The sequence below is a fragment of the Monodon monoceros genome, unplaced genomic scaffold (assembly GCF_005190385.1).
Source record: "Monodon monoceros isolate NGI ecotype Baffin Bay Population unplaced genomic scaffold, NGI_Narwhal_1 Super_Scaffold_6, whole genome shotgun sequence".
In the NCBI taxonomy this organism is placed as follows: domain Eukaryota; kingdom Metazoa; phylum Chordata; class Mammalia; order Artiodactyla; family Monodontidae; genus Monodon; species Monodon monoceros.
The window spans coordinates 62,487,181-62,513,626 of NW_021703783.1; the positions used below are offsets into that span (position 1 = coordinate 62,487,181).

The 26,446-nt window shown below is 36.2% G+C and overlaps 1 protein-coding gene across 2 annotated transcripts in view; it reads left to right on the forward strand.

Moving 5' to 3' along the window:
* Nucleotides 1-1,324: 1,324 nt before the first annotated feature.
* The window catches only part of OTOGL (otogelin like), a 147,525-nt gene continuing 122,403 nt past the window's right edge, over nt 1,325-26,446 (forward strand). For both annotated transcript variants that reach the window (XM_029206268.1, XM_029206269.1), the window contains exons 1-8: nt 1,325-1,376; nt 2,431-2,470; nt 3,438-3,486; nt 10,231-10,297; nt 12,170-12,268; nt 16,085-16,239; nt 22,345-22,466; nt 25,543-25,748. In XM_029206268.1, coding sequence (XP_029062101.1) covers nt 1,325-1,376; nt 2,431-2,470; nt 3,438-3,486; nt 10,231-10,297; nt 12,170-12,268; nt 16,085-16,239; nt 22,345-22,466; nt 25,543-25,748 — 790 coding nt within the window. The remainder of the gene's footprint in view (nt 1,377-2,430; nt 2,471-3,437; nt 3,487-10,230; nt 10,298-12,169; nt 12,269-16,084; nt 16,240-22,344; nt 22,467-25,542; nt 25,749-26,446) is intronic.

Sequence of the window (26,446 nt, forward strand, 5' to 3'; positions counted from 1 at the left end):
GCATTAAAATCATGTAAAGCAAGAGTAAAAGATTATTGAGTTTGAGACACAGAAAATAAACTGTATATATAGTAGATGTTGGGCATGCAATACATCAGGATGTTAAGTATATTTTCACAGAAAAGACCAGGAAGTCACTGCACAAAAAGTGTCTGAGTACAACAAGGTATTAAGAACTGCTGTGTGTTTTTGTCTCATAAGGTAGTTCCTGTGTAGTTAGATATTTCTTACCACTGTGCCCCCATCTGTTAAGTGAGTCTGATACTTTGCAGGTAACTGATGGGATCTGCTGTAGGAAACGTGCACCCATTATATAATCATGGCCTTCACTCATTTATGGGGCTTAGATCATCTCTATGGAGTTCATTACGAAATATTAGAGCTGTTCTCTAATGCCAATCCAGGTAGTCAATTGCTACCAGAGAAGAGTGCACTTAGTGTTGGATTAAGAAGTTCTTTTTTGTTGTCTAATTGGGTACTTGTCCCAGAGGATGGAAAAACAGGGTGTGAAGGAGGGTTTTCAGGATTAGGTGAGTTACTTTATTTTCTTTTTAAAGTCAAATATTAGAATATCATCTTTTTGTGTTATTTTCTGCTTCTATTGCAGAATGTTTAACAGAAAGATCTGTGGGCACATGAATATGTCAACTTAAACTACACTGTAATGGGACTGGAATTGAAAATATATGCACATAATTTTAGTTTACTTATAATTCTTAAAGAAAAGTTTATGAAAACGTCTAGACATTCTAGGAATGATTGATAGGATTTTATTTCAAAGGACAGTAATTATTTTATGAATAAAACAGTCTTCTTTCAAAGGACAGTAATTATTTTATGAATAAAACAGTCTTCTTTCAAAGGACAGTAATTATTTTATGAATAAAACATGGAATAGATCACTAATTAGGAATAATGCTTATCTCTTATAACATCAGGAGATAACAGGGTTTTTTGTTTGTTTGTTTGATGCTACTGACTTTAGAAGTCATAAAAGGCTAATATAGGCTAAAAAGGCGTATGATGTGCAGGAGTCGGGTAGGGTGTAACTAATACCGGCTCAGTAAGAAACTGCCATGCATTGCTAATGAGAGATTCAGCCAAAGGGTTGCCTGCAAGTTCTAAAGCTTCAGATGCTGTATGTGGTTAGAAATCCTGGAATTCCTTTTTGAATTACTTTATTACAAAGCTATATTTATAAGAATTTGAGCACTCTACAAGTACTCATACTTCTAAGATGCCATCTTAGTAAAGACCAACAATTTGGTTACATTTCAGGGAGAAAGGCTATACTGAAATGAACATTGTGAGAAAACTCAATTTAATGGTACCTTGGAGTATATTCTTGCTTCATATACTGCTGTTTTCATTACAAGGTAAGAACTCATGTTAAACTTTTACCTTATTTTATTGTATTTTAGTCTTCCTTGTAAATTGTAGAAACTGTTTCCTCTTATACTGTAAAACATTTCCGAGTCATTAGGATGGGTATATACTAAATGACACCCAGATCATTTTTTGGGAAAATTTTTAATAATATAGATAATTTGGAACTTTTAGTTTTCATTTTCTGAGTCTCTTTTTTAAATGTTAAAATCATGATTTTATCATGATATGCAGCTGTACTGGAAGAAGCTCTGATTCTAACTTTTTCTCTTCTAAATAATGATTTTAAACAGTTGTGTAATTTAAACATTTGAAATTTTATAAAAGATAAGGAGACATTGAGTACTTGAACTTTCTTGATGCCATCAACCCAAAGAATGGTAAAGGAATGTTTTAAGAAGGACTTTAATGTTTGAGACTAAGCATTGATTTTCAATTATATTATAGCAATATTTATAAATTAATTTTTATAAAATATTTTTATGGCAGAAAGCATTTATTTACATTCAGTTATTAATTTTTAGTCCCTGAAAAGGGCTGTATATTTTGGGGCTTGTAGAGGAAGTGGGAGAAATTACTGAAGTGTAGAAGACCAGCGAGGTCACAGACACTATCTTCCAATCCTAGTAGTGACTGAAACTCCAAGGAGAAAATGTCTTAGAGCAGCGAGAGCTGGAGGGGACTTTGAAGATCAACTTGGCTACCACTGTTATTTTGTGATGGTTTGCTTAAATTTGGCATTTACTAAGTCGTAGGACTGGGACTAAAACTTGGATCTCTGACTTCAGGACTAGTGCTTATTCCACTGTATCATGTCTCTGTATAAATCAAGGTACACTGCCCATTCTTTCTGAATTACTGGTCACCCTGATGTCTCACAGGGAATTTGCTGGTCAAAATCCTCTAGAAAATGTAAAGTAACTAATAGCAAAACTCAGTCTAAGTTTCAGAATTTAGGTTTAAATGATCTGTTTTATAATCAGATCATGTGATCAAGATATTTGGATAATTTTTTTCATATATATATATATTTATCTCTGGCAGGTTATATTTGTACTTCATCCATCTTGACGAGAACATCAAAGTGAGTATTTCTTGTTCTTTATGTCCTCTAAAACATAAAGATAATTGGAATGAGCAAAGCTCAGCAGGTCAGTGTATCTGCTTTTGAAAAATAAATTAAATATTTTACAAAATAAGGGCATGAGATTTAGTTCTTTAAAACATTTCCACAAATTAAAAATTACTAGGCATTCAGTTCCTTATTTATGAAACAAAAATATTTCCTTCCATTTTAATTACAAGAGGAGTTTTTGGTGGTGTCCAATGACTGTAGATACTAAGGGGACATTTTTCACTTCAAAGATTTGAAAAGAAGTTATATTCAGTAATTTCCTATTTCATATTATTATTAATGTACATTGTTGATTAGAAATGTGCTGTATTCTTAACATAGAGTAAACGTTTTTAATGATAAAAGAATAAAATGTTTCTAGCAGTAAATAATGAAAATCATTTTTTGGACTAAACTGATCTTAATGAAAAATGGAATTCTACTCAAAAATTCTACTGTTTGATTTTGATAACCCACAGTTTGATGTGCTTATGCTCATGAATGTTAATCGGCCCTTTAAGACATGGAAAGAGAGAGAATCGAGTATTATGTTTGAAAAACGTGAACCTGCACTTGTCGAATACTTATCTCACCACTTTTATGAAGGCATGTGGAGAAATTATCATGCACGTTAGTGCTACACTGTTACACTATTTTGTTTATTTCTCTATCTCAAAGTTCCTTCCTAAAATGCAGTTTACATCAGAGACTGGAGAGATCTGGGGACACTCCCAAATTTTGTAAAATGAGACAGTGCCACCACCCAAATCTAACCCCTCCAAAGCGGGGAGGGGGACCTTTTCAATGTTAAAGCAAGAAAGACCTCTTTGATAAAGTGATGGAAATCAGGAGGAAAACACCAGCTCTCTCTTGGGAAAGGCTTGTTCAGGTTGCCTAGGGGCCTTTGACTATACAAGTTCTTTTTGTTTTCTTCCAGAAACGGGTTTAATGAAAATCAACAGAAAAGAGCTCTTTTAGCAGCCCAGGTAGGTTATGCCTCAGATGGAGAGAGAGGCAGAGAAACAATCCATCCTGCTTTGGGCCTCTGCTGTCACTTCAACAATGAGACCTTTGTGGAGGCGAATAAAATGCTAAAAACAAGACAGGAAAGAGGAGGAAGAGGCAAAGTAACTTCTCTAGTGCTGTTCTGTGACCCTCCAGCTCAGGCTTAGCTCACATTTACTTGTTTGTGGTCAGATGCTTTTTGCTATTCACCTCGGTTCCCTACTGATAGGCTCCCAGAATTTGTGGGAGATTTAATCTCACTACTTGCCAAAACATTTTAATTGGTTTAAAAATTAAGCACAATGTTAATAGGACAAATACAAGCAAACAGGGGCGAGAAAGGTGTACGTGATCTGAGTAAAGTACCACAAAAGGGCATCAGAGGTGTCTTAGTGTCCTGACAAATGGGTTTTATATTATCTAATAAATCTAAATTACAGGCATTGATGAAGAGGTAACATTTTTTTTTTTAGAGGGGTGGGGTATCACTGAATTTGAGGAGGCCTTTTTGCTTGGGTCCCTCTATATAAAGGATATTGGATAACATAATTGCAATATCTTCAGATTATGGTTGGAATGTTTAAATGGGTGGATTTTAAAAAATATTTCTCCGTTAAAGATGGATGGTAAGATAGAGAATCCTAACTCAATATTAAGACATTTCTTTGGAAAGTAATATGATTTGAGTATTTATGTAGCAAACAGCTTATATATTCAAGGTCTTTGTCAAATGCTGAATTGCAGTCAATTTCTATTAGCATTTTATGATGGATGCCTGGTTTTTTTAAATATTTTGTGAACTTAAAGAGAATTGAAAAAAAATAGAGGGCAGATTTGATATGCTGTTGTGATGATTCAGAAGGCAGAACTAATTTATTCTTATCAAGAGTGGAGCTCTTTCTTTGCACTAGAATGGGCAAAGGATTGTCTATGAAAGGGAAACACTTTTTTTCTTAAACAGAGTATTTTGTGTACTTAAGTACCTAGGTATCATGTGAAGTGGTTAAAATGATTTTTCTCTGAGAAATGTCAAGTTGGCCAGTAGACCGTATTAGCCACAAAAAGATATCAACGTGACTCAGCAGAAAATCCAATTTTGAGAAAAACTGCATTCTGGTAGAACCCACTAGATGAAGAACCTGTGAAATATAACCTCACAGGTGTCACATGAAACAGCCTGTGGATGGGCTTCTACTGTTGACCATTTGGATGTTTTTAGAATTTGTATAATTTACCCCCCTAGAATTATCTTAATACCTCCCTTTTGTTAATAAGTGAGGAACACACTTGCCTTGATTTCCCTTTTAGAGAGAATGAATAGCTGGACACTTGCCCTTCTCTTTCCTGCAGCTAGAGAACATGCACCAACATTACTTAACATCTGAACAAATTTTAAGGGAAGAAATGTTAAAGAAGGGCAGTGAGGTCGCAATCATGCGTTTCACTGTTTAGGACTGAAATTTCATCTGTTATGAGGCCATTCTTGTCCACAGATTCACTCCCCTGCTCTAGGAAGACGGAGCACTGATGGACAGATAGATGTGCACATAAGGACTCAGGAATATGTTGGCAATGAGATAACAATGACCAGAGAAAGGGTAGACACAGACTTCTGTCAATGGTGTAATTGTGCGCTACAGCGATTTCTCATCTAATGACTGTATTTCTCTGTGCTTCTCACCCTCCTGTGGAGACATAATCAGCACGGAGGAAGAATGGGTTGTCCTCTTTCATCGGTTATGTGAATATATGCACCCACTGCTTGGAATTGTTTTGCATTTGCATCACATTTCAAAATTCTTCTCCTGAAAGCAGGGGCAGATTATTTATTCATTAGAGGTTGCATACAGTTTGTATGTGCAGGAGTGAGGGAGAGAGGAAAGGGAGACTAGGAAGGGAGAAAATCCAGCACAGCTCTGTTAATGAGGGGCCTTCCTGCTTTAGGCATCTGGGGCTCAGTCTTGCTGGCATCCCTCTGAGGAACTGTGTACAGTGTTTTAGAATTGTTTCTCCAAGGGATGGGGGAGCTGGTATACTTATCCACCAACACCTGCCTCTCATTCCTTGAGGGCAGCTTCTGGGGGGACTTAAATCCCCTGAAAGTCATTTCTCTTGTCTGTCCTGCTTGGACTCTACCCTAAGGCAGAGACAAAAAGAAGCCGGTGCTTGAGGGTCTCTGTGTGCACAGAAACCCAGACACAGGTGAAATCCAAGGTGAGCTGAGAGGATATGTGGGGGGGCATCAACAGAATATTTTATAGTCATGGTTCTAAACAGCTTTGGGAGGCAAATCATTCCCATTTGCATAATGTCTATTTCTGGTTCAGTTGGTATTTGTTGACAACACACAAGGGACCATGCTAGAGGTATAACCATGAACAGCGGTGTTTGTTCTTTAGAAATTCAATGTCTAGTGGAGGCAGAGCTGTAAAGAAGTCATTTCTGTGTAACTTGTTCATCGTATCTAAGACACCACCAATTTTTTGCCATTATTTGTATGATATAAAAAAATGAAAGAGCTCCCAATTATAAATGTAAGATGTGCCATTCTGAGTTCAGATCTGTTATAAAAATAAAAGCTGTGTGTCATGTCTTAACATGAAATGTTATAGTATGATGAGTGGAATGCTGCAGAGATTAGGATGCTGTGGTAACCAGGAGGCTGGTTTGCTAAGTACTTATTGTGATTTTCATGGAGGAGGTGTAGCCTGAGTTGGGTAAGAGGATATGGAGTGAAAAACAAATTATATGTTTTTGCCTTGGTCTAATGTTGTCAAGTGTATTCAGTTTTTGCTTAATAATAAAAGTAGGTAACATGTTTACAACACTTATGTGCCTTGCACTATTTTTGGTGATTTACTTATCCCATTTCATTTAATCCTCACAATTCCGTGAGGCAGTTATTGTTATTCTGTTTTACAGATTGGGGAACTGAACAGGTTAAATAATTTGTTCTAGTTTATAAGCCTGTATGAGACAGAGTTGAAGTCACTATACACTTTTAGTGAGCATCAGTGATGATTCATTAGCACCAAAGTAAGAAGAATTTGGTGCCCAGTAATATTGGTTGTTGTGTTAAATTTAGGCAGTTGCAGACAATATAGCTAAAGAGAGGATAAGACTTGTCTTGAGGGAATCCAAGTCATAGACTTTTGTGAGTCTGACTTAGTTTGAAGAGGGAGGAAAGGGAAAAAAGAGGAGATTGAACAGTGAGGACAAAACCTTGGAGGAATGAAAGCAGGAGACAATGAACTTGGAGACATGATGTGGGCCAAGGACTTTAGAAAAGAGCCTTGAAGTGGTTAGAGAGTGTGGGAATCCTTTTGTCTGCCATGGGGCCGGTTTGCCCTTTAAAAGAAAAAGTACTGCAGTGCAAATTGCCAAAATAAAACTTTTACCATGTAGGAAGGAGACCGGAATCTGTTGAAAAGAGGATTGTACCTGAAGTCACGTTCTATATCACCCTTTTTTTTTAACATCTTTATTGGAGTATAATTGATTTACAATGCTGTGTTAGTTTCTGCTTTATAACAAAGTGAATCAGCTATACATATACGTGTATCCCTGTGTCTCCTCCCTCTTGCGTCTCCCTCCCACCCTCCCTATCCCACCCCTCTAGGTGGTCACAAAGCACTGAGCTGATCTCCCTGTGCTATGCGGCTGCTTCCCACTAGCTGTCTATTTTACGTTTGGTAGTGTATATATGTCCATGCCATTCTCTCACTTCGTCCCAGCTTACCCTTCCCCCTCCCTGTGTCCTCAAGTCCATTCTCTATGTCTGCGTCTTTATTCCTGTCCTGCCCCTAGGTTCTTGAGAACCTTTTTTTTTTTTTTTTTTTTAAGATTCCATATATATGTGTTAGCATACGGTATTTGTTTTTCTCTTTCTGACTTACTTCACTCAGTATGACAGACTCTAGGTCCATCCACCTCACTACAAATAACTCAATTTTGTTTCTTTTTATGGCTGAGTAATGTTCCGTTGTATATATGTGCCACATCTTCTTTATGCATTCATCTGTCGATGGGCACTTAGTTTGCTTCCATGTCCTGGCTATTGTAAATAGAGCTGCAATGAACATTGTGGTACATGACTCTTTTTGAATTATGGTTTTCTCAGGGTATATGCCCAGTAGTGGGATCGCTGGGTCATATGGTAGTTCTATTTTTAGTTTTTTAAGGAACCTCCGTACTGTTTTCCATAGTGGCTGTATCAATTTACATTTCTACCAACAGTGCAAGAGAGTTCCTTTTCTCCACACCCTCTCCACCATTTATTGTTTGTAGATTTTTTGATGATGGCCATTCTGACTGGTGTGAGGTGATACCTCATTGTAGTTTTGATTTGCATTTTTCTAGTGATTAGTGATGTTGAGCATCCTTTCATGTGTTTGTTGGCAATCTGTATATCTTCTCTGAAGAAATGTCTATTTAGGTCTTCTGCCCATTTTTGGATTGGGTTGTTTGTTCTTTTGATATTGAGCTGCATGAGCTGCTTCTAAATTTTGGAGATTAATCCTTTGTCAGTTGCTTCATTTACAAATATTTTCTCCCATTCTGAGGGTTGTCTTTTCATCTTGGTTATGGTTTCCTTTGCTGTGCAAAAGCTTTTAGGTTTCATTAGGTTCCATTTGTTTATTTTTATTTCCATTTCTCTAGGAGGTGGGTCAAAAAGGATCTTGCTGTGATTTATGTCATAGAGTGTTCTGCCTATGTTTTCCTCTAAGAGTTTCATAGTGTCTGGCCTTACATTTAGGTCTTTAATCCGTTTTGAGTTTATTTTTGTGTAAGGTGTTAGGGAGTGTTCTAATTTCATTCTTTTCCATGTAGCTGTCCAGTTTTCCCAGCACCACTTATTGAAGAGGCTGTCTTTTCTCCACTGTATATTCTTGCCTCCTTTATCAAAGATAAAGTGACCATTTGTGCGTGAGTTTATCTCTGGGCTTTCTATCCTGTTCCATTGATCTATATTTCTGTTTTTGTGCCAGTACCATACTGTCTTGATTACTGTCACTCTGTAGTATAGTCTGAAGTCAGGGAGCCTGATTCCTCCAGCTCCGTTTTTCTTTCTCAAGATTGCTTCGGCTATTTGGGGTCTTTTGTGTTTCCATACAAATTGTGAAATGTTTTGTTCTAGTTTTGTGAAAAATGCCATTGGTAGTTTGATAGGGATTGCATTGAATCTGTAGATTGCTTTGGGTAGTATAGTCATTTTCACAATATTGATTCTTCCAATCCAAGAACATGGTATGTCTCTCCATCTGTTTGTATCATCTTTAATTTCTTTCATCAGTGTCTTATAGTTTTGTGCATACAGGTCTTTTGTCTCCTTAGGTAGGTTTATTCCTAGGTATTTTATTCTTTTTGTTGCCATGGTAAATGGGAGTGTTTCCTTAATTTCTCTTTCAGATTTTTCATCATTAGTGTATAGGAATGCAAGAGATTTCTGTGCATTAATTTTGTATCCTGCTACTTTACCAAATTAATTGATTAGCTTTAGTAGTTTTCTGGTAGCATCTTTAGGATTCTCTGTATAGCATCATGTCATCTGCAAACAGTAACAGCTTTACTTCTTCTTTTCTTATTTGGATTTATTTCCTTTTCTTCTCTGATTGCTATGGCTAAAACTTCCAAAACTATGTTGGATAATATTTATCACCCTTTTTTCTTATCCTTCACTCTTTCCAGTTTTTCTAACATCATCTGGTCCTCAATTTGACAATTATGAGGCAAATTTTGGGAATGTGTATTCTGGTGAATGTAAAAATGCTGTTGGAAAGGACATTGCCCAAGATGATACACTAAATTCGCATTAAGTTGGAGTAAAAATCCATAATTGATTAGTTTTAATAATCCACAGCTATTTGCTACTATTCCATATTACCTCTAAAAATCCTAGGGTTTTATCTGGGTTGCTTAGATTAATGTAAATCTCTTTCTTGCTAATTTTTTATGTGTGAGGCATTATGCTGGAATCTTTATATACATTATTTTATTTATTGTTTGAACTACTCAGTGAAGTATATATGTGTCATTGTTCCCATTTTACAGACAAGTAAAAGGAGGCACTAAGCAGTTAAGAAACTTGCCTTAGTAATGGCAGAATCAGGACTCTAATCCAGATCTGTTTGATTCTATAATTCATGATCTTAATGATTACCCTGAAGTGCCTTGGGCTCTATAAACAGATACATTTAAATTTCTATGAACTTTAAAGTGTCAGCTCTTTGGAGACTGAGGGTGTCACACTCACACTTCAGCAGCAGAGGCTTCTGTGGATGGTGTCTGCACAGATGGGGCTGCAGGAAGTGGGTACATCACTGTCTGTTGGTCCTTTGGTCCCATGCATTTTCTCCAGACCCGTCTGCACTTGAAAGTATTAAAAAACTGCTACTCCTGCAGGCAAAGCAGTCAGTTAATGCAAAGATTAGATTCTGATCAGGCTCTTTTCCACGGAGGGCAGGGAGGCAGAACTGAGGTCAGAGAGCATAAAGGACTTGTCAAATTCAGGTAAGAAGCAAAATCAACCTTGAAATCAGATCTAACTACAACCTTAGAGGAGCCCTTTCTGCCTCTCCAAGATTTTGCCTCAATAACCCAAGGAAATATGGAGTCAGCTCTCTATAGTTTCTGTGTTTGTAGCTGTTTTCCAGATTTTCCAATTGCATGTTTGTCTTGAATTAAATAATTTAATTCTCTTGAATTCTGATTTCTTTCTTTTAAAGTTTGAAGCAACTTCTCCAAGATATTTCTTCCATGAAGCTATTAATTGGGGTGAGAGTAAAATAAAAGGTTAGTGCTACATCTATGTTTTTGTATTTGTTTTCTCAAAAGACCCTTTTGGGGGATATAGTGAATCAACTCTCAATGATTTCCACATAATGCATGAAGGAAACTGAGCCAGGGTGGTAATAGTACTTAGTAATAGTTTGTTTACTTCATATAGAAATTTGAATTATATTTGGAAATACACAAGGTTAAGCAGTTAGACAAAGCTGATAACTATATGACCAGGAAAGATATCACTGGGTATCAGGAGCTTTTTTCCTGAATCAATTACTGGCTCCTTGATTCTTTGACATTGCTTTTTTTTTTTTTTTCGGTATGAGGGCCTCTCACTGTTGTGGCCTCTCCCGTTGCGGAGCACAGGCTCCGGACGTGCAGGCTCAGCGGCCATGGCTCACGGGCCCAGCCGCTCCGCGCCATGTGGGATCTTCCTGGACCAGGGCACGAACCTGTGTCCCCTGCATTGGCAGGCGGACTCTCAACCACTGTGCCACTGGGGAATCCCAACATTGCTATTTTTGCTTACCAATTTTCCATTTCCATTTAGCAGAATGCTAATGGTAGTTTGAAATTCAATTTGAATTTTTTGTTGCATTTAAAATAGCAGGGATTTATGACTAGTTTTGTTTTGATATCTGTTTTCAGGAGAATACACAGGGTTGTAACTAAATTTTTGAAGGAGATACATTTGCTTACATAATTACTTTGACACTTATTGATTGGAAAAATACAAGATTGTAACCTAAGATAAAATTTGAAGATATATATGACCCCCTAGAAAAAGAAAACTGCATTTAAATTTATGAAAAACATCATTTTAATCTATATTTATGATTAAAGTTAAAGCAGCTCATTTCTCCTCAGTTAAGATATACTTAGAGAGTTGTATGTCTTTAAATGTAGAGACATTTTAGATCAATGAATTTTAAGGTGAAAGGATAATAGAGTTTTAAAATTCTTGCCTTCTGCAGAGCTGTGGTTAAAATACCGCAATTACATAAGTGCCTTTCATGACCTGACCATATTCCGGAGAAGGCCAATCTTTAGTAAACACTTTATGGTCACTCAGAGATGTTCTCTAATTCTATTGATGTGTTACTTAAATCCTTTCTGCTTGAGTTTTGCCAGTTGTCTCTTGTGTTCTCCTTATTACAGGAAAAATTTTCACTGTGATTCATCTGCAGTTTTAAAACTCACTAAGGAGGTCATAGTTTCTTTCTTCCTCTTTTCAACATAATTCTTGGGGGTGATTTTTCTCTCCATGAAAGAAAGAATATTTTTGGTGACAACCAGCAGTGACGTTGGCTTCTGCCCCGTTAAAATTAACTATGGGTCAGAAAGAATGCATCCATTTGTAATTAAGCCTGAGGATTAATACACAAACTTCAAATGGAATGTTTAATCATTCTCTTAATAAAGTAGTTTCCTTGTGAGTTCTGTTATATATTGTGCCTGATCCCTTGAGCTAATGATGGACGTTTTTCTTTAATACAACATTTGCTCCTGGAGAAGTAGCTGATCAGACGTGCCAAATTCCGTCAAGGGAATCATCTGCAGCTTGTGTACTTCTGGTTCTCATCATCTGGGACAGGGATTCCTTACATGGGAGCTTGACCTTTCAATTGCTTGAAGGAGGCTAACCTTTGCTCTCAGGGTAGTTTGAGATGTGAAAGCCTGTCTTTCTTGTTTCACGGCACACATAATGAAATGAACTAGATAGAGACTTACGGGGCTTAAGTCTTTAGCTCATCAAGGCAATAGGCCCAGGGTTCTGTTTTAGTTAACAGAGGTTACTGTTAGTCCAAGGTAAATCTTGACAGGTTTATGTTTATAAAAACTGATGCACACCAGAAGATAACTTATTTTTTTGCCCTTCAGGTTCTTGTCCTCATGAATGCCTTAACGGAGCTTTCTGTTCTAAGGCTGGTACATGTGACTGTCAAATATTTCAGGCACTTGGGACACGGTGCCAGATTGGTAAGTTTCAGGGATACTTATGAGAGAATTATGAGATGCCGTGGAGAACATGAAGGCATAATTTGCTGTATTAGTGTTCATTCTTTGGGAGTTGGTACAATAATGTTGTGTATTAACTAGAGTATCCACAATTTATTTCCAGTAATTTTGAAACAAGGTGAAAGAAAATGAGTATGCCCACTTTAACTTCTCACTGAACTCTGTTTCCTCAAGTGTTTTTTCTTTTCTTTTCTGTTTTTAAATTTTTATTTAATTTTAAAATTAGAGTTGATTTACAATATTATTATTTTTCATATTCTTTTCCATTATGGCTTATTACAGAATATTGAATATAGTTCCCTGTGCTATACAATAGGACCTTGTTGTTTATCCATTCTATATACAATGGTTTGCATCTGCTAGTCCCAAACTCCCAATCCTACCCTCCCCTGCCCCCCTCCCCCTTGGCAACCACATCTGTTTTCTATGTCTCTGAGCCTGTTTCTGTTTCATAGATAGGTTCATTTGTGTCATGTTTTAGATTCCACGTATGAGTGATATCATATGGTATTTGTCTTTCTCTTTCTAACTTACTTCACTTAATTTGATAATTTCTAGGTCCATCCACGTACCTGCAAATGACATTATTTCATTCTCTTTTTTTATGGTTGAGTAATATTTCATTGTGTGTGTGTTTGTGTTTGTGTGTGTTCCACATTTTTATCCATTCATCTGTCGATGGACATTTAGGTTGTTTCCACGTCTTGGCTATTGTGAATAGTGCTGCTATGAACATAGGGGTGCATGTATATCTTTGCGAATCATAGTTTTGTCTGGGTATATGCCCAGGAGTGTGACTGCTGGATCCTATGGAAACTCTATTTTTAGTTTTTTGAGGAACCTCCATACTGTTTTCCATAGTGGCCGCACCAATTTACATTCCCACGAACAGTGTAGGAAGGTTCCCTTTTCTCCACACCCTCTCTGGCATTTGTTATTTGTAGATTTTTTTTAATGATGGCCATTCTGACAGGTATGAGGTAGTACCTCATTGAAGTTTTTTTTTTAAACATTTTTAAAAATTTCCTTATTGTTGTATCTATTTTGTTTATTTATTTTTGGCTGCATTGGGTCTTCGTTGCTGCGTGCGGACTTTCTCTAGTGGCGGCAAGCGGAGGCTACTCTTCGTTGCAGTGCGCAGGCTTCTCAGTGCTGTGGCTTCTCTTGTTGTGGAGCATGGGCTCTAGGCACACGGGCTTTAGTAGTTGTGGCACATGGGCTCAGTAGTTGTGGCTCATGGGCTCTAGAGTGCAGGCTCAGTAGTTGTGGCACACAACTACTTAGTTGCTTAGATCCCACAGCATGTGGGATCTTCCTGGACCAGGGCCGGAGCCTGTGTCCCCTGCATTGGCAGGCGGACTCTTAACCACTGCACCACCAGGGAAGCCCCCTCATTGAAGTTTTGATTTGTATTTCTCTAATAATTAGCAATGTTGAGCATCTTTTCATGTGCCTGTTGGCCATATGTATGTCTTCTTTGGAGAAATGTCTATTTAGGTCTTCTGCCCATTCTTTGATTTTTTTTTTCTTCTGTTATTGAGTTGTATGAGCTGTTTGTATATTTTGGAAATTAAGGCCTTGTTAGTCGCATCATTTGCAAATATTTCCTCTCAGTCCGTAGGTTGTCTTTTCATTTTGTTTATGATTTCCTTTGCTATGCAAAAGCTTATGTTTTATTAGGTCCCATTTGTTTATTTTTGTGTTATTTCTGTTGCCTTGGTAGACTGACCTAAGAAAACATTGGTATGGTTTATGTCAGAGATTGTTTTGCCTTTGTTCTCTTCTAGTAGTTTCATGGTGTCCTATCTTATATTTAAGTCTTTAAGCCATTTTTGTGAGGTTGCGTTCTAACTTCACTGATTTACATGTGGCTGTCCAACTTTCCTGACACCACTTGCTGAAGAGACTATCTTTTTATCCATTGTGTATTCTTGCCTCCTTTGTCAAAGGTTAATTGACCGTAGGTGTGTGGGTTTGTTTCTGTGCTCTCTATTCTGTTCCATTGATCCATATGTCTGGTTTTGTGCCAGTACCATGCTGTTTTGATTACTGTAGCTTTGTAGTATTGACTGAAGTCTGGGAGGGTTATGCCTCCTGCTTTGTTCTTTTTCCTCAGGATTACTTTGGCAATTCTGGGTCTTTTATGGTTCCATAAAAATTTTAGGATTATTTGTTCTAGTTCTGTGGAAAATGTCATGGGTAATTTAATAGGAATCGCATTAAATCTGTATATTGCTTTGGGTAGTATGGCCATTTTAACACTATGAATTCTTCCAACCCAAGAGCATGGGATATTTTTCCATTTCTTTAAATCATCTTCAATTTCCTTTATCAATGTTTTATAGTTCTCAGTGTATGAGTCTTTCACCTCCTTGGTCAGGTTTATTCCTAAGTATTTTATTTTGTTTTTGATGCGATTCAAGTGTTTTTTCCATTTTAAATGGTACTGGCCCATTAAAACCAGGTTTCCAATTCATCTCTCTTTTGCTTTATAAATTAGATTTGTTATTTGGAGCCACTCATTCTTTTTGACTTTGAATTAATGGAACATTCTGTACATAAAAGAGAAATAGTGTTGAGAGCTCTTCAAAGGCAGAAGGTTCTTAAAAATATTTTTATCCATGATGTCTAGGTTAGGACCCTACATCAATAATGACTAAAAAGCATTCATTTGTTTAATGAGTATTTATTGAGCATCTACTCGATCCCAGGCCGGGCACTGGGAAGAGTGAGTAATATAGACAAGTTTCTGCCCTCTTGGAGGTTACAGTCTAGAGGAGGGGGACCAACACATAACAGATACACAGTAATTACACTTGTGACGTTCTGTAAAGGGAAGTGCAAGATTTTATGAAAATATGCAACAGAGGTAAGGCATACTATCAGAGAAGACTGCCTGAATAATGAATAACTCTGTTTTTTCTTGAAAAGGCCAAAGTTGGCCAAGCCTAATACATTTAGGTAAATTACAAAAAGAAAAGATAAAATGATTGTGCCTTATCTTTATGCTCTTTATAGAGTATATTAACACATTTTAATGTCTTAACCAATATGTGTTACACGTTTTGAGTGCTCCGTAAATGTCACTGATTTTCATATTAATCTAGAAGGAAGGGTCCACAAAATCAAAATGGAACGGAAGGTGACCCACAAAGGTATAAAGGGAGATAGGCATGAAAGCAACAGGAGATAAAGTTGTATGCTTTAAGACAAACACTGCTTACAATGTGACCAGTTTGAAGTCATGAATTCCTAAATTCCAGCATACTTTGGATGACTAATGCTCCCCATCCCCAGGTCCCAGGCTTCTAAACTTGACTTTTTGGTCAGTGGTTAATTTTCTCTGTGGATGCTATTATTTTTGAAAGAATTACAGAGACTAGAACACTGTCAGTGTTAATTTTTAGAACACTTAGTGGTGACATTTCTTTCTTTCTGAGCCATTATATTTGCTTTATCACTATCACCTTCTTTTACTTTATCATTATCTCCTCTCTTCCTCTCTTCCAGAGTCTTTGTTTGGAAGCAAAAATTAAGGAAGTTTCTAACATAAATCCTTTCTTCAAAACAACTTGGAGACCATGTTTTTCTTCAGAAGAGTTTGATAGTTTTGAGAGCAGTTGGTAATTTTGTTAGGTATTTTTCCCTGTGATATTGTCCACCAAAGAAGAAAACATTTATTTTAATGAAAATTAGAATTACCTAGCATGACTGAACCTTGCCAGAAACAGGTATAATTTGTTTTATTCTACTAAATATTATCCTATTTCTTTTCAGTGCCAAACATGGGCAGTGGCAGAGATGGGATTTGCAAAAGCTGGGGACAGTACCACTTTGAAACTTTTGATGGCATCTACTATTATTTCCCAGGAAACTGTTCTTACATTTTTGCGAAGGACTGTGGTAATTTGGAGCCTCGGTACACTGTATGGGTAGGTGATTCTAGGACATAATTAACTTAAAAATTATTTCTGGCCAAGTCTGTATTTTTAAAGTACTGGACAAATCATGGAAAATATATAGTAATCATAGCATGAATACTTAGGGCCCTGACTAGGGAAGAAGAGGGGCTGGTTCTGAATGGGATGGGCCAAATTTGTAGCTATTTTGAGTATATTTCTATCAAGATGGAGCCTAGGACTGGGAGAAGAAAGGTTTGCATCCATATGGTAGGGACATGTAGGCAACACAGAAATGTCTATATCATGGATGTCATAATATCAACTCCAGTTGACATACTCATTCTTCACGTTTTATTTGATCATGTTGAAGAGAGGGTAGGTTCAGGCATCAATCATATTACTCGTGTATGTTTCCTTCTTGACATGTCCAGTGTGATGGCCATCTGGATGTTTTAAAATCACATACCTCGGTCTAATCTGGGGGCTGGAATTTATTAAATGGAGTGTATGAATTATATAAACACAGGCTAAAGGATGTGGAGACAGGCAGCTAATTTCTAGGTAGACTGATACTATATGATTGAGCTCAGAGAGTTAGTTCTTAATTGCAGAGTTCTTTCTTCAAAAGAATTCATAGGAGACATCTCAAAATGCAGCTGCAGAGTAGCTCTGGTAGAAGTAAGAAAGTAGGGACCTCCTTCCCTGCTGTTGTCTTCCTCTGAATTTTCTGGTATCTCAAAACACAGCTAGAAAACTGCAGTGCTGTCCTGTTCTAAAGCTAAAACCCTCCATAACTATCATTTGTTTGAATCTCTGTTGTTGAATCCCTCCGACTTATGTTGGAGTTGCCTAAATTTTCCTCCTCTCTTAGACGAGGCAAATATTCAAAAGTAGGCCCTAAAGCTTTTCAACAGCAACAAATCCTTGTGCCCTCAAAAGGAAATGAAGTCTATTGAAAGTTAACTTATGGGACATAAGGCTAAAACATTGGAGGTCTCTTTAGGTAAGGAAGTTAGTGGCATGCGTTTTTAGTTCATACAGGGCTCAGTCCCCTATTGTCCTTTACTCATCCACTCTAGGAACGAGTTGCTGGGTTTATCACTCAAACATCTTCTGACTCTCTCATTGAAATGTTCTTGTCCAGTGTCTGATCCTTTTGAGGACTAAGGTGTCAAGTAGATAATTGTGTGATCCTAACACACAATGTTCAACTGTGCTTCCAGAGTTAATAGATAATTGTTTTTACTTGGCCCTGTTTGGTTGGTGGAATTTGCTTTCACATTAACAAATCCATTTACTTTAAATGTCATCTTTCCCCGATTGTAAAAGTTGTTCACCTCTTTTGTAGAAAATTTGAAAAAATTCAAAGAAGTCTAAAAAGTACTATCAGAATGATCAGTCAAGGCTTATCAGTGCTAATGGCTTCATATATTTCCTTCTAATTTTTTTCCTCCGGATTTTATACACATAAATTTGAAATTTTACTATGCATAATTTTATTTCCCGCATTTTCAACTAATATTATATCCAGAACTTTATTTCCACGTCAAATGTTCTTGACAAACACAGATTTTGTTAGCTGTATTTGTTCCAACTATGGAATACTGAAATTATTTAATTGTACCCTGTTTTAGAAATTTAGATTTAAAAAATATTTTCAGTATTTTAAAAGATGTGTGTTAATAAATATCTTTATGCATATATCTTTTTATGCTCTTGATTCTTTTCTTTTTCTTCTTTAAATTCAATTTTATTTTAATGAAAATAATACATGTACTTAGTTTAAAAGATTTCTTCAAGATATATGAAGCCAAAAAATAGCCCCTCTTTCCTTCGCTCCTTGACCCCAGCTGGAGTCTGATGCCCCAAAGGCAATTACTTCAATTTTTTTAGCTGTTTCTTCTGGCTTTTACCTAACATGTCAAAATGTGCTATTATTTCTTTATTTATCAAAGTTAGGACTTATTTCTTCACTTCTTACTATGGAAAATGGGAAGTCATCTGTTATGTTATCCTTCGTGCCCCTAACACACACACACACACACACACACACACACACAAATACACACACTTTCCTTTTCTCCTCCTAATAGTTATATCACCGTTATTGGTTAAATATGTGGTTTTTATACTATTGTCGTTTACATATTGTACATATATGAAAAATATTTATATAAATATTGTTGAGAGCCGAGCCTAATATGTTATTGTGATTTTATTTCTCTGTACAATTTTATAGAATTAACAGTTATCCCATTTTTCATTTGCTGCATTTTCTATACTTCAATCATTTTTTCCTTCAAAGTATCTCTAAACAACTGTTCTCAATATGGTCAGATACATGAGACAATCTCTCAGTTTCTCTTTCCTTCCCATGAGATGTCCCTTCCTCAGTTCTTCATTTTCCTGTTCCAACTGAGAGTGGTTGTTTTTGCGCCTACTGTACACCTAGCACTTAGGATTTTATTCACCATCTTCCTGGAGAATTTCATTCTTCTCTCTCCTGTATTGGTTTCCCTGTTTCTTAGGTCCCATGAAGTGTCTAGCAGTCCTTGAATTTTGTTCATACTTGAGAGATAGGCTCTAAAAAGCTTATTGGATGCTCTGATCATGTGGGCAGTGCTTGTTTATAGTGCTTTCTGGAAAGGGAAGATATTTTCCTGGAAAGAGTGTTACCAAACTAGGTTCATTTTGCCCATCTTGCAGCAAGCCAAAATGCTGAGGTGCCGGGGTTTGCAGCAAAGAGAGGGTTTATTAGGCAGCCAAGCGAGGATACAGGAGAACAAATCTCAGATCCATCTCCCTGAAGGCAAGGGTCTTGGGGTGTTTATTGGATAAAGAATAAAAAAGCAGGGTGGCCTGAGGCGTGGAAGCTTGGGGAAAGGTGACTGGAAAAAGGTGTGGGGAATCGTTCCAAAATGGAGGCACTTAGCATGATCTGAGGGTGTTTTCAGCCCTCTGACGTTAAAAGGTCACCACACTTGCACATTGGAGCAAGCTGGAATGGAAGGGGTCCTCTCCAGTCTTAACCAGCTAACTCAAACTAGACACCCCTGACACCAAGTTCCTGGAAAATAACTCGGGCAAACATCTTATTGTTTAGGCTACATGTTGCTTGGGGTACATGCAAATCTTTGGTAGCAACAATTAAAACGACCTTGGTTAGTGAAGGCAGGTGAAATGGATTTGACTAATGATTACCCATGTTTCAAGAGTGCATAGGAGGGAGAAATTTGAAATCTTGATTATAGTTTGGAAATCACTTTCAGAATGTTGAAATTCAATTCATTCTGATTTCTGATCATTTTGCATATGGTCTTTTAAAATTTCCCCTCTCTCTTTTTAAAAAAAATTTATTTATTTATTTAATTTTGGCTGTGTTGGGTCTTCGTTTCTGTGCGAGGGCTTTCTTTAGTTGCGGCAAGTAGGGGCCACTCTTCATCGCCGTACGCGGACCTCTCACTGTCGTGGCCTCTCGTTGCGGAGCACAGGCTCCAGACGCGCAGGCTCAGTAGTTGTGGCTCACGGGCCTCATTGCTCCGCGGCATGTGGGATCTTCCCAGACCAGGGCTCGAATCCGTGTGCGCTACATTGGCAGGCAGATTCTCAACCGCTGCGCCACCAGGGAAGCCCTCCCCTCTCTTTATAGAAATTTTTAGTTCTCTTTATCCCCAATGTTCTGAGATGTCATTATGTGAATTTTTTTTTTTTTCTTTTTTTCCCATTTATCGTGCTAGGTACTTGATAGGCTCTTTCTAGCAATCCAAATCCTTCACTTTTGGAATAATATTTCTTTCTTAATTTCCTCTCTTTCTCTCTTTCAGAAATTCTGTAATTCAGATATTGGAGCGCCTGAACTAAGTGACTGATTCCTTAATTTTCTCATTGATTTATTTCTCTTTTCCATCTTTTTGCTTTTTTGTTTTACATTTTGGGAGATTTCTTTCCAACCTTAAATATTTATCTTCCAGGAGTTCTATTTCAGTTATAAGTTTTTCCTACCGTACTGTCAATATCCAATCACCTATTTTTATTCCTTGAATTTCACTTTTAACATCATTTTATTCTTGTTTCATGAATGGCCTTTTCTCACTGTTCTCCCTGAAGATATCAATTATGGATTCTTGGAAGTTTATTTTTCTGACTTGTTTTTGATTCCTTTGATCTCCTTTCTTTTGTTTATTTGGCACCTGCCTTTCACATTGCAGGCTTTTATCAAATGATCCATGAATGTTTATTCACATTTGAGAATTAGGCTCGAAAAGCTAATTTTAGGTTGGAAGATCTGAATACATGGATGGGGGCTTGCTTGTCTAGTGGGAGATTGAGCAGGGAGTCTCTGGTTTCATTAAATAAGCCCCCAATATTAGTATCTGTACATCTTTTTCAATTTTGTTTCTTCAAGGAAACCTCCTCCAGTATCCTGCCTGGGGTCATATGTCTGGATTCCTGGATACTGAGAACATTTTAGTTATATTCCTACTTTAGGCTTTTTGCATTTGCTATTCCCTTTGCCTAGAATGGTCTAAATATCCATATGGCTTGCTCTTATCCCTCCTTCATCTAGAATTTCCCCTTCTCAGCGAGGCTTTTGTTGGCCATTCAGTCTAAAACAGCCCCCAACCCCTCAACAACCCTCGATACACATGCTGTCTATCTCTTTTCTCCACTTAATATTTCTTCGTGTCATGTAGCATGGTGCATATTTTAGTTACATATAGTTATATTTTTTTTATTAACTGTTTTTCTCTAATGGAATATAAGGTTCGTGAGGGCAGGTATTTTTGTCTATTTTGTTGACTTCTGCATCTCCAGAATCTAGAACAGTGCCTGGTACATAATAAGTGATCAATAAAATTTGCTGATTAATCACTAAATTATATATTACATTCTTGCAGTATTAAAAATCTATCTTATCATTGGTGATTTTTCTTATCACTTTTATGCTTTGAAAGTTCTTTTCCATCTATATAGTTATATATATTTTCTTTCAGCTATTTTCTGCTGTCATTATTTGGACCTTTTAATCTTTATTTTGGTGGTAGGGTAAGAGAAACTAACATTCCTCTTCTCCTTTCTTACTTTTCTCTATTCTTCCTTGCTTTCTTTTTTATTTTTACTAGTAAACTAATTTTCCCACCAGTTTTTTGAGAAATAACCTCTCTTCCCTAAAGTGTTTCGACAATTTTATTTTTAGAGTTATAGTTACTTTTGCAACCTTTAAATATTACTTTGTGTAATATATATATTTTTAACATCTTTATTGGAGTATAACTGCTTTACAATGGTGTGTTAGTTTCTGCTTTATAACAAAGTGAATCAGCTATACATATACATATATCCTTATATCTCTTCCCTCTTGTGTCTCCCTCTCTCCCACTCTCCCTATCCCACCCCTCTAGGTGTTCACAAAGCACCGAGCTCTTCTCCCTGTGCTATGCGGCTGCTTCCCACTAGCTATCTATTTTACATTTGGTAGTATATATAAGTCCATGCCACTCTCTCACTTCGTCCCAGCTTACCCTTCCCTCTCTCTGTGTCCTCAAGTCCATTCTCTAGTAGGTCTGCGTCTTTAGTCCCATCCTGCCCCTGGGTTCTTCATAACGACTTTTTTTTTTTTTTTTTTTTAGATTCCATATATATGTGTTAGCATACGGTATTTGTTTTTCTCTTTCTGACTTACTTCACTCTGTATGACAGACTCTAGGTCCATCCACCTCACTACAAATAACTCAGTTTCGTTTCTTTTCATGGCTAATATTCCATTGTATATATGTGCCACATCTTCTTTATCCATTCATCCAATGATGGACACTTAGGTTGCTTCCGTGTCCTGGCAATCACACCACATAGTTTTAGAATATTAACATCCTGTATGTAAAGATTCAGATCATTTAAATAAATATGCTAAATTAACCTGTACTTTATGAAGTTACTTCTGTTGTCCAATTTCTGAAGCAAATTTCTTTTTTTCTCTTGAAAATCCTAACTGTAGTTATAATTTTGTGAAGTGTCATGGGACTAATGATGCTATAGAGCTGTAGACGTGCATTGTGGATTTAGTTAACTCAGATGAAGGCAAGTTTGTGTATTGTTGTTGGTTTCTATGCTTTCTCTTGTTTTTCTCCCTTTAAGGTTCATAATAGCCCTAAATGCCTTGGTTCAGTGTATTACTGTTATCGGTCGATCAGCTTGTTCTTTTCAGACCAAGAGGAAATTCGAATTTATGGGCATGAAATAAAAAATAATGGAATCAGGTAAGATATGATAAATGATATAATGAAAGTAATACAACGGATTAACAGAATTTCTAAACATCTCACTCTGGAAATGAATGTGGAGAGAAGGGAGAGGATTTCTTCAACAGTAACCTTTAAGTTATAGCATACAGACATAAAAATTTCAGTAGGCTCCAAAGCCAACCAGGTGGCCAGGAATCTAACAGTTTAGTCTCCCTAATGTTTTTGCAGGATACAAATATACTTATATAGGTGGAGGTAAGATTATTACATCTACTTGTAAGAGAGATTCAGGAGAAATCCTTATAGTTCAACTCAAATTATTTTTGCCCCCTTTCTTAAATCTTTTCTTCTTTTTTTTTAAACAGTAAATCAAAATAAAACTTAACCTCTGAAAATCCTTTCCAAATTTGTGTGAATGAGGTTTGGGTGTCAGGATTTTCTGTTAGTGTTCTGACGAAGAGTTGAGAGTCAATAAATAACTGGTCTTCTTGAATAGCTAAGAGAGGGGCCTACTTGTAGAACTGAAACTTTAGGGGAAGTGGATGTTTATTTATTTGGTGGAAGGTTTCATACATTTTAAACTAGAAGTACTGTGGAGTAATCTACCATCCAATCTAAATAAATATAGAAATACTCAATTTTAAGTTGCCCCCCCATCCTTGACACACTCTCTATCCCTTTTCTCTGTTTAATATTTCTCCTTCATGTCATCTAGCATAGTACATATTTTAGTTACATTTCATGATAACTTTTATTAACTGTCTTCCTCTAATGGGATATATTTCATGAGGGCAGGTATTTTTTGTGTTTTGGCTGACTTATGCTGAGAAAAGTAAATTGTGATAGCACAATTCTATCCATTCAGAATTCGCCAGCAAGTGTTTGAACCATGGGGATTTTTTCCAGGGCAATGGCTGTACCAACCTATGTACTTTTTTTTCAGTTTAGATTCCTCAAGAGGCTTCAGATGATAGCAGGAAGGGCTTTGGATGAAGCACCAGGGGAGCCAGGCACTGACCCAGATTTTGTCATAGTCAGGCAACCCCAAGCAGCCCCTCTGCCTCTCTTGGGCTTATTTTCTTCATCAATTGGGTTCTGTACTTTTCATTTTCTTATAAAAGAAAGATTATCCATTTGAATGGGAAGGTAATGCACTTACATATGTGTTTCTTGGAGCTGAATTTAAACAGTGGTTTAGGATTTTTATATGGGATTTGGGGTAACATAGTGGGCACTTAAAAATTATTGTTTTGTAAAACGAAAACGCCATTTAAGTAGATTTTCAAGAATACTAACCCTTTGTTAAATATAGGACATAATATTTAAATTTTAACTCAGAAAAAATATTTCTTTGAAGATTTCCATTTGTATAATAGAAAGAAGATGGTTCGTATTACTCAGCTAAACTGCTTATAATAATGCTATACCGGGCCTAGGGCCTATCTCATAGCAGATGCTAGATAAACGTTTACCAAAATGAAGTCAAATGTGTTTGGCTCTGCACATCATACTTTACCTTTCTGGACTTCAGTTCTCTCCCCTGTGAAATGCAGGGTTTTGGTGCATATGAACCTGTGAATAATTTTCAGTATTAATCTGTGCATTCAGTTTAGTTTGCATTATTAATGTTTCAAGTTGCGTGGAGGTTTTCTTAAATTTATGGGAGATTATCTAACTTCTAGTATCATCACCCATCTCTACTAGCATCTTTTAATGTATAGACATTTGGATAATCACAGTTATGCACGTTTTGTTTTCAAAAATTGTGTATTTATTCAAGTTTACTATGAAAGAGATCAAGTGACAAATGACCAAGCCAAGGAATACCTGCAAAAGAAAAACTATACCTTGCCGCAGTGAACATCCCATTGCTATGGAATATCTTTATAAAACATGGCTCACTTTTTTCAAGTATAGCTTTTATAAACTTGCAAACTTAAACAATATTATTCGTACTTTTACTAGGAATTGAAGATGAATTTCTTATGTTTATAATTTTTAATAATAATAGATTATGACAGTAAAGTCATTTATTCTCTGGTGTAAATTTTAGTTATTTTCCTATTCTTATAAATCTTATGACTAAAAAATTATCTGCACACATACTTGTGGAAATGATTACAGATATTTTGAATTGTTTCTTTAGGGACTATCCCTATGTTAATGAGTATGTTTAATTTTATAGTTTTTATTTCATGTAGCCATGTTCTTACTGGAAAGGAACTCACTAATTTGAAGTTTTTGAGAGAAATGTATGAATGTACCTACTAACCTCTCACCTCACATTATTCACTTAGCCTGGCTAGTTTTCTTCTGTCCTCTTATGTCTCTCACTTCCTCTGTATGTGTACATGCTTGTGAAAAATGGAAAGACTAGACATTGGATCAGGAGTTTAAATATTCAATGTGACCCTTGCTTAAATAGACCAAATTGTATGCAACTTAAAAATTATGAATATAATCCTTACGAATACTGTATGGAAAGTATTTTTTATTCCTAATAATATACTTTGCAGCATTAAAAATATAAATTATAATTAACATGGCTTTTTCTTTTGGAAAACAATGACTTGTACCAAGGTGACATTTTGGGGATAGAAGCTCTTATTTCTTTACAGCCAAGTTTAAAACAAAATTAAACAAAATCATCACTCAAAAATGTGTTTACGTACTTTGAGTATTGTTTGTTCTTACTTCAAAATTGTTGAGTAGCATTTTTAGATTATCTTAAACTCTCTAGATAAAAATATAAATACATTCAGCTCTCATTATTCTAAATAGACAAGGTTATTTTCCAGATTTTAAAAATCACTGACATTTAGCAGAAGTGTGCTTTTGGTTGGTCGAAAGAAGCATCCAATTATAAGTATAAAATCTTAATCAGTATGTGAAAATAGGTATCATTTTTACGGTCTTTTTATTTCAATATTAAAATTTCAAAAATGTTGAAAATCTAACTGCATAGTTTATTCAATAATTTTGAATAATAATTATCTTTTATTTAATTCTCATTCACTTCAAGAAAGAAATAGATCATCTGTAATTGATGTTTCATCATAATTCTTAGATTGCCTTTGTTCTATTTTTCAAGTTTAACATTGCCTCAGACAATTGGACAGGTTTTCATTGAGAAACTAGCTGACTATATTCTGGTGAAAACAACCTTTGGTTTTTCATTGGCTTGGGATGGAATATCTGGAATTTACCTGAAGCTGTCTGAGGAGCATAAAGGGAAATCATGTGGCCTATGTGCAAACTACAATGACATTCAATCTGATGATTTCATCATTCAGCAAGGTAAGTGGAGCAGAAGAAATGGGCGGGTACTTCTGAGCTCTTCTTCCTTCACTGATCACTCTGTTTATACCCAGAAGGGTACAACTTGTCCTAGGTTGGGTAAAAATGGTAGCAATCGCTTGCCTGCTTATGTGATTTTAAGTGAAGCTTGAACAGGAAAATATTTTTGTGTCATTCTTGAAAGCCATGAGCTAGCTTACATTTGCTAAATTAATACAAGTCAGGTCTTACTCATGTAACAAATACTAACTGAGCATTTACTTTGTGTCTGGCACTGTTGTAGGAGCTTGGGATATATCAGTGAAAAAAAAAAAGCTTCTCCCTTCTTGGGGCTTATATCAACATTTTAGTGATTCAGACCCATTTGGGGCAAACTTGTCTACTTTTGGGCAACAGATATTTTGCTTCCAGTCTTGATAGGAATAAATTAAATGACTTCCATGTAATAGTTTTGTAAATACAATAAAATGTGAGCAGAATTGATAAAAGTTGAGTAATAACTTGAAATGGTTTTTATCATGTATAATGATGTACATATCATTCATTCATCTATTTATTCTAAGTCATGAAACTGGTCCCAATGAGCTGTTAAAAATGGGTTTTGTTTCAATATGGGTACTAGTTTGCAGTGGCAACAAAATAAGAGAATTACAGGACACAATCATGATTTAGGTCCACATATAAATGTGCAATAAAAA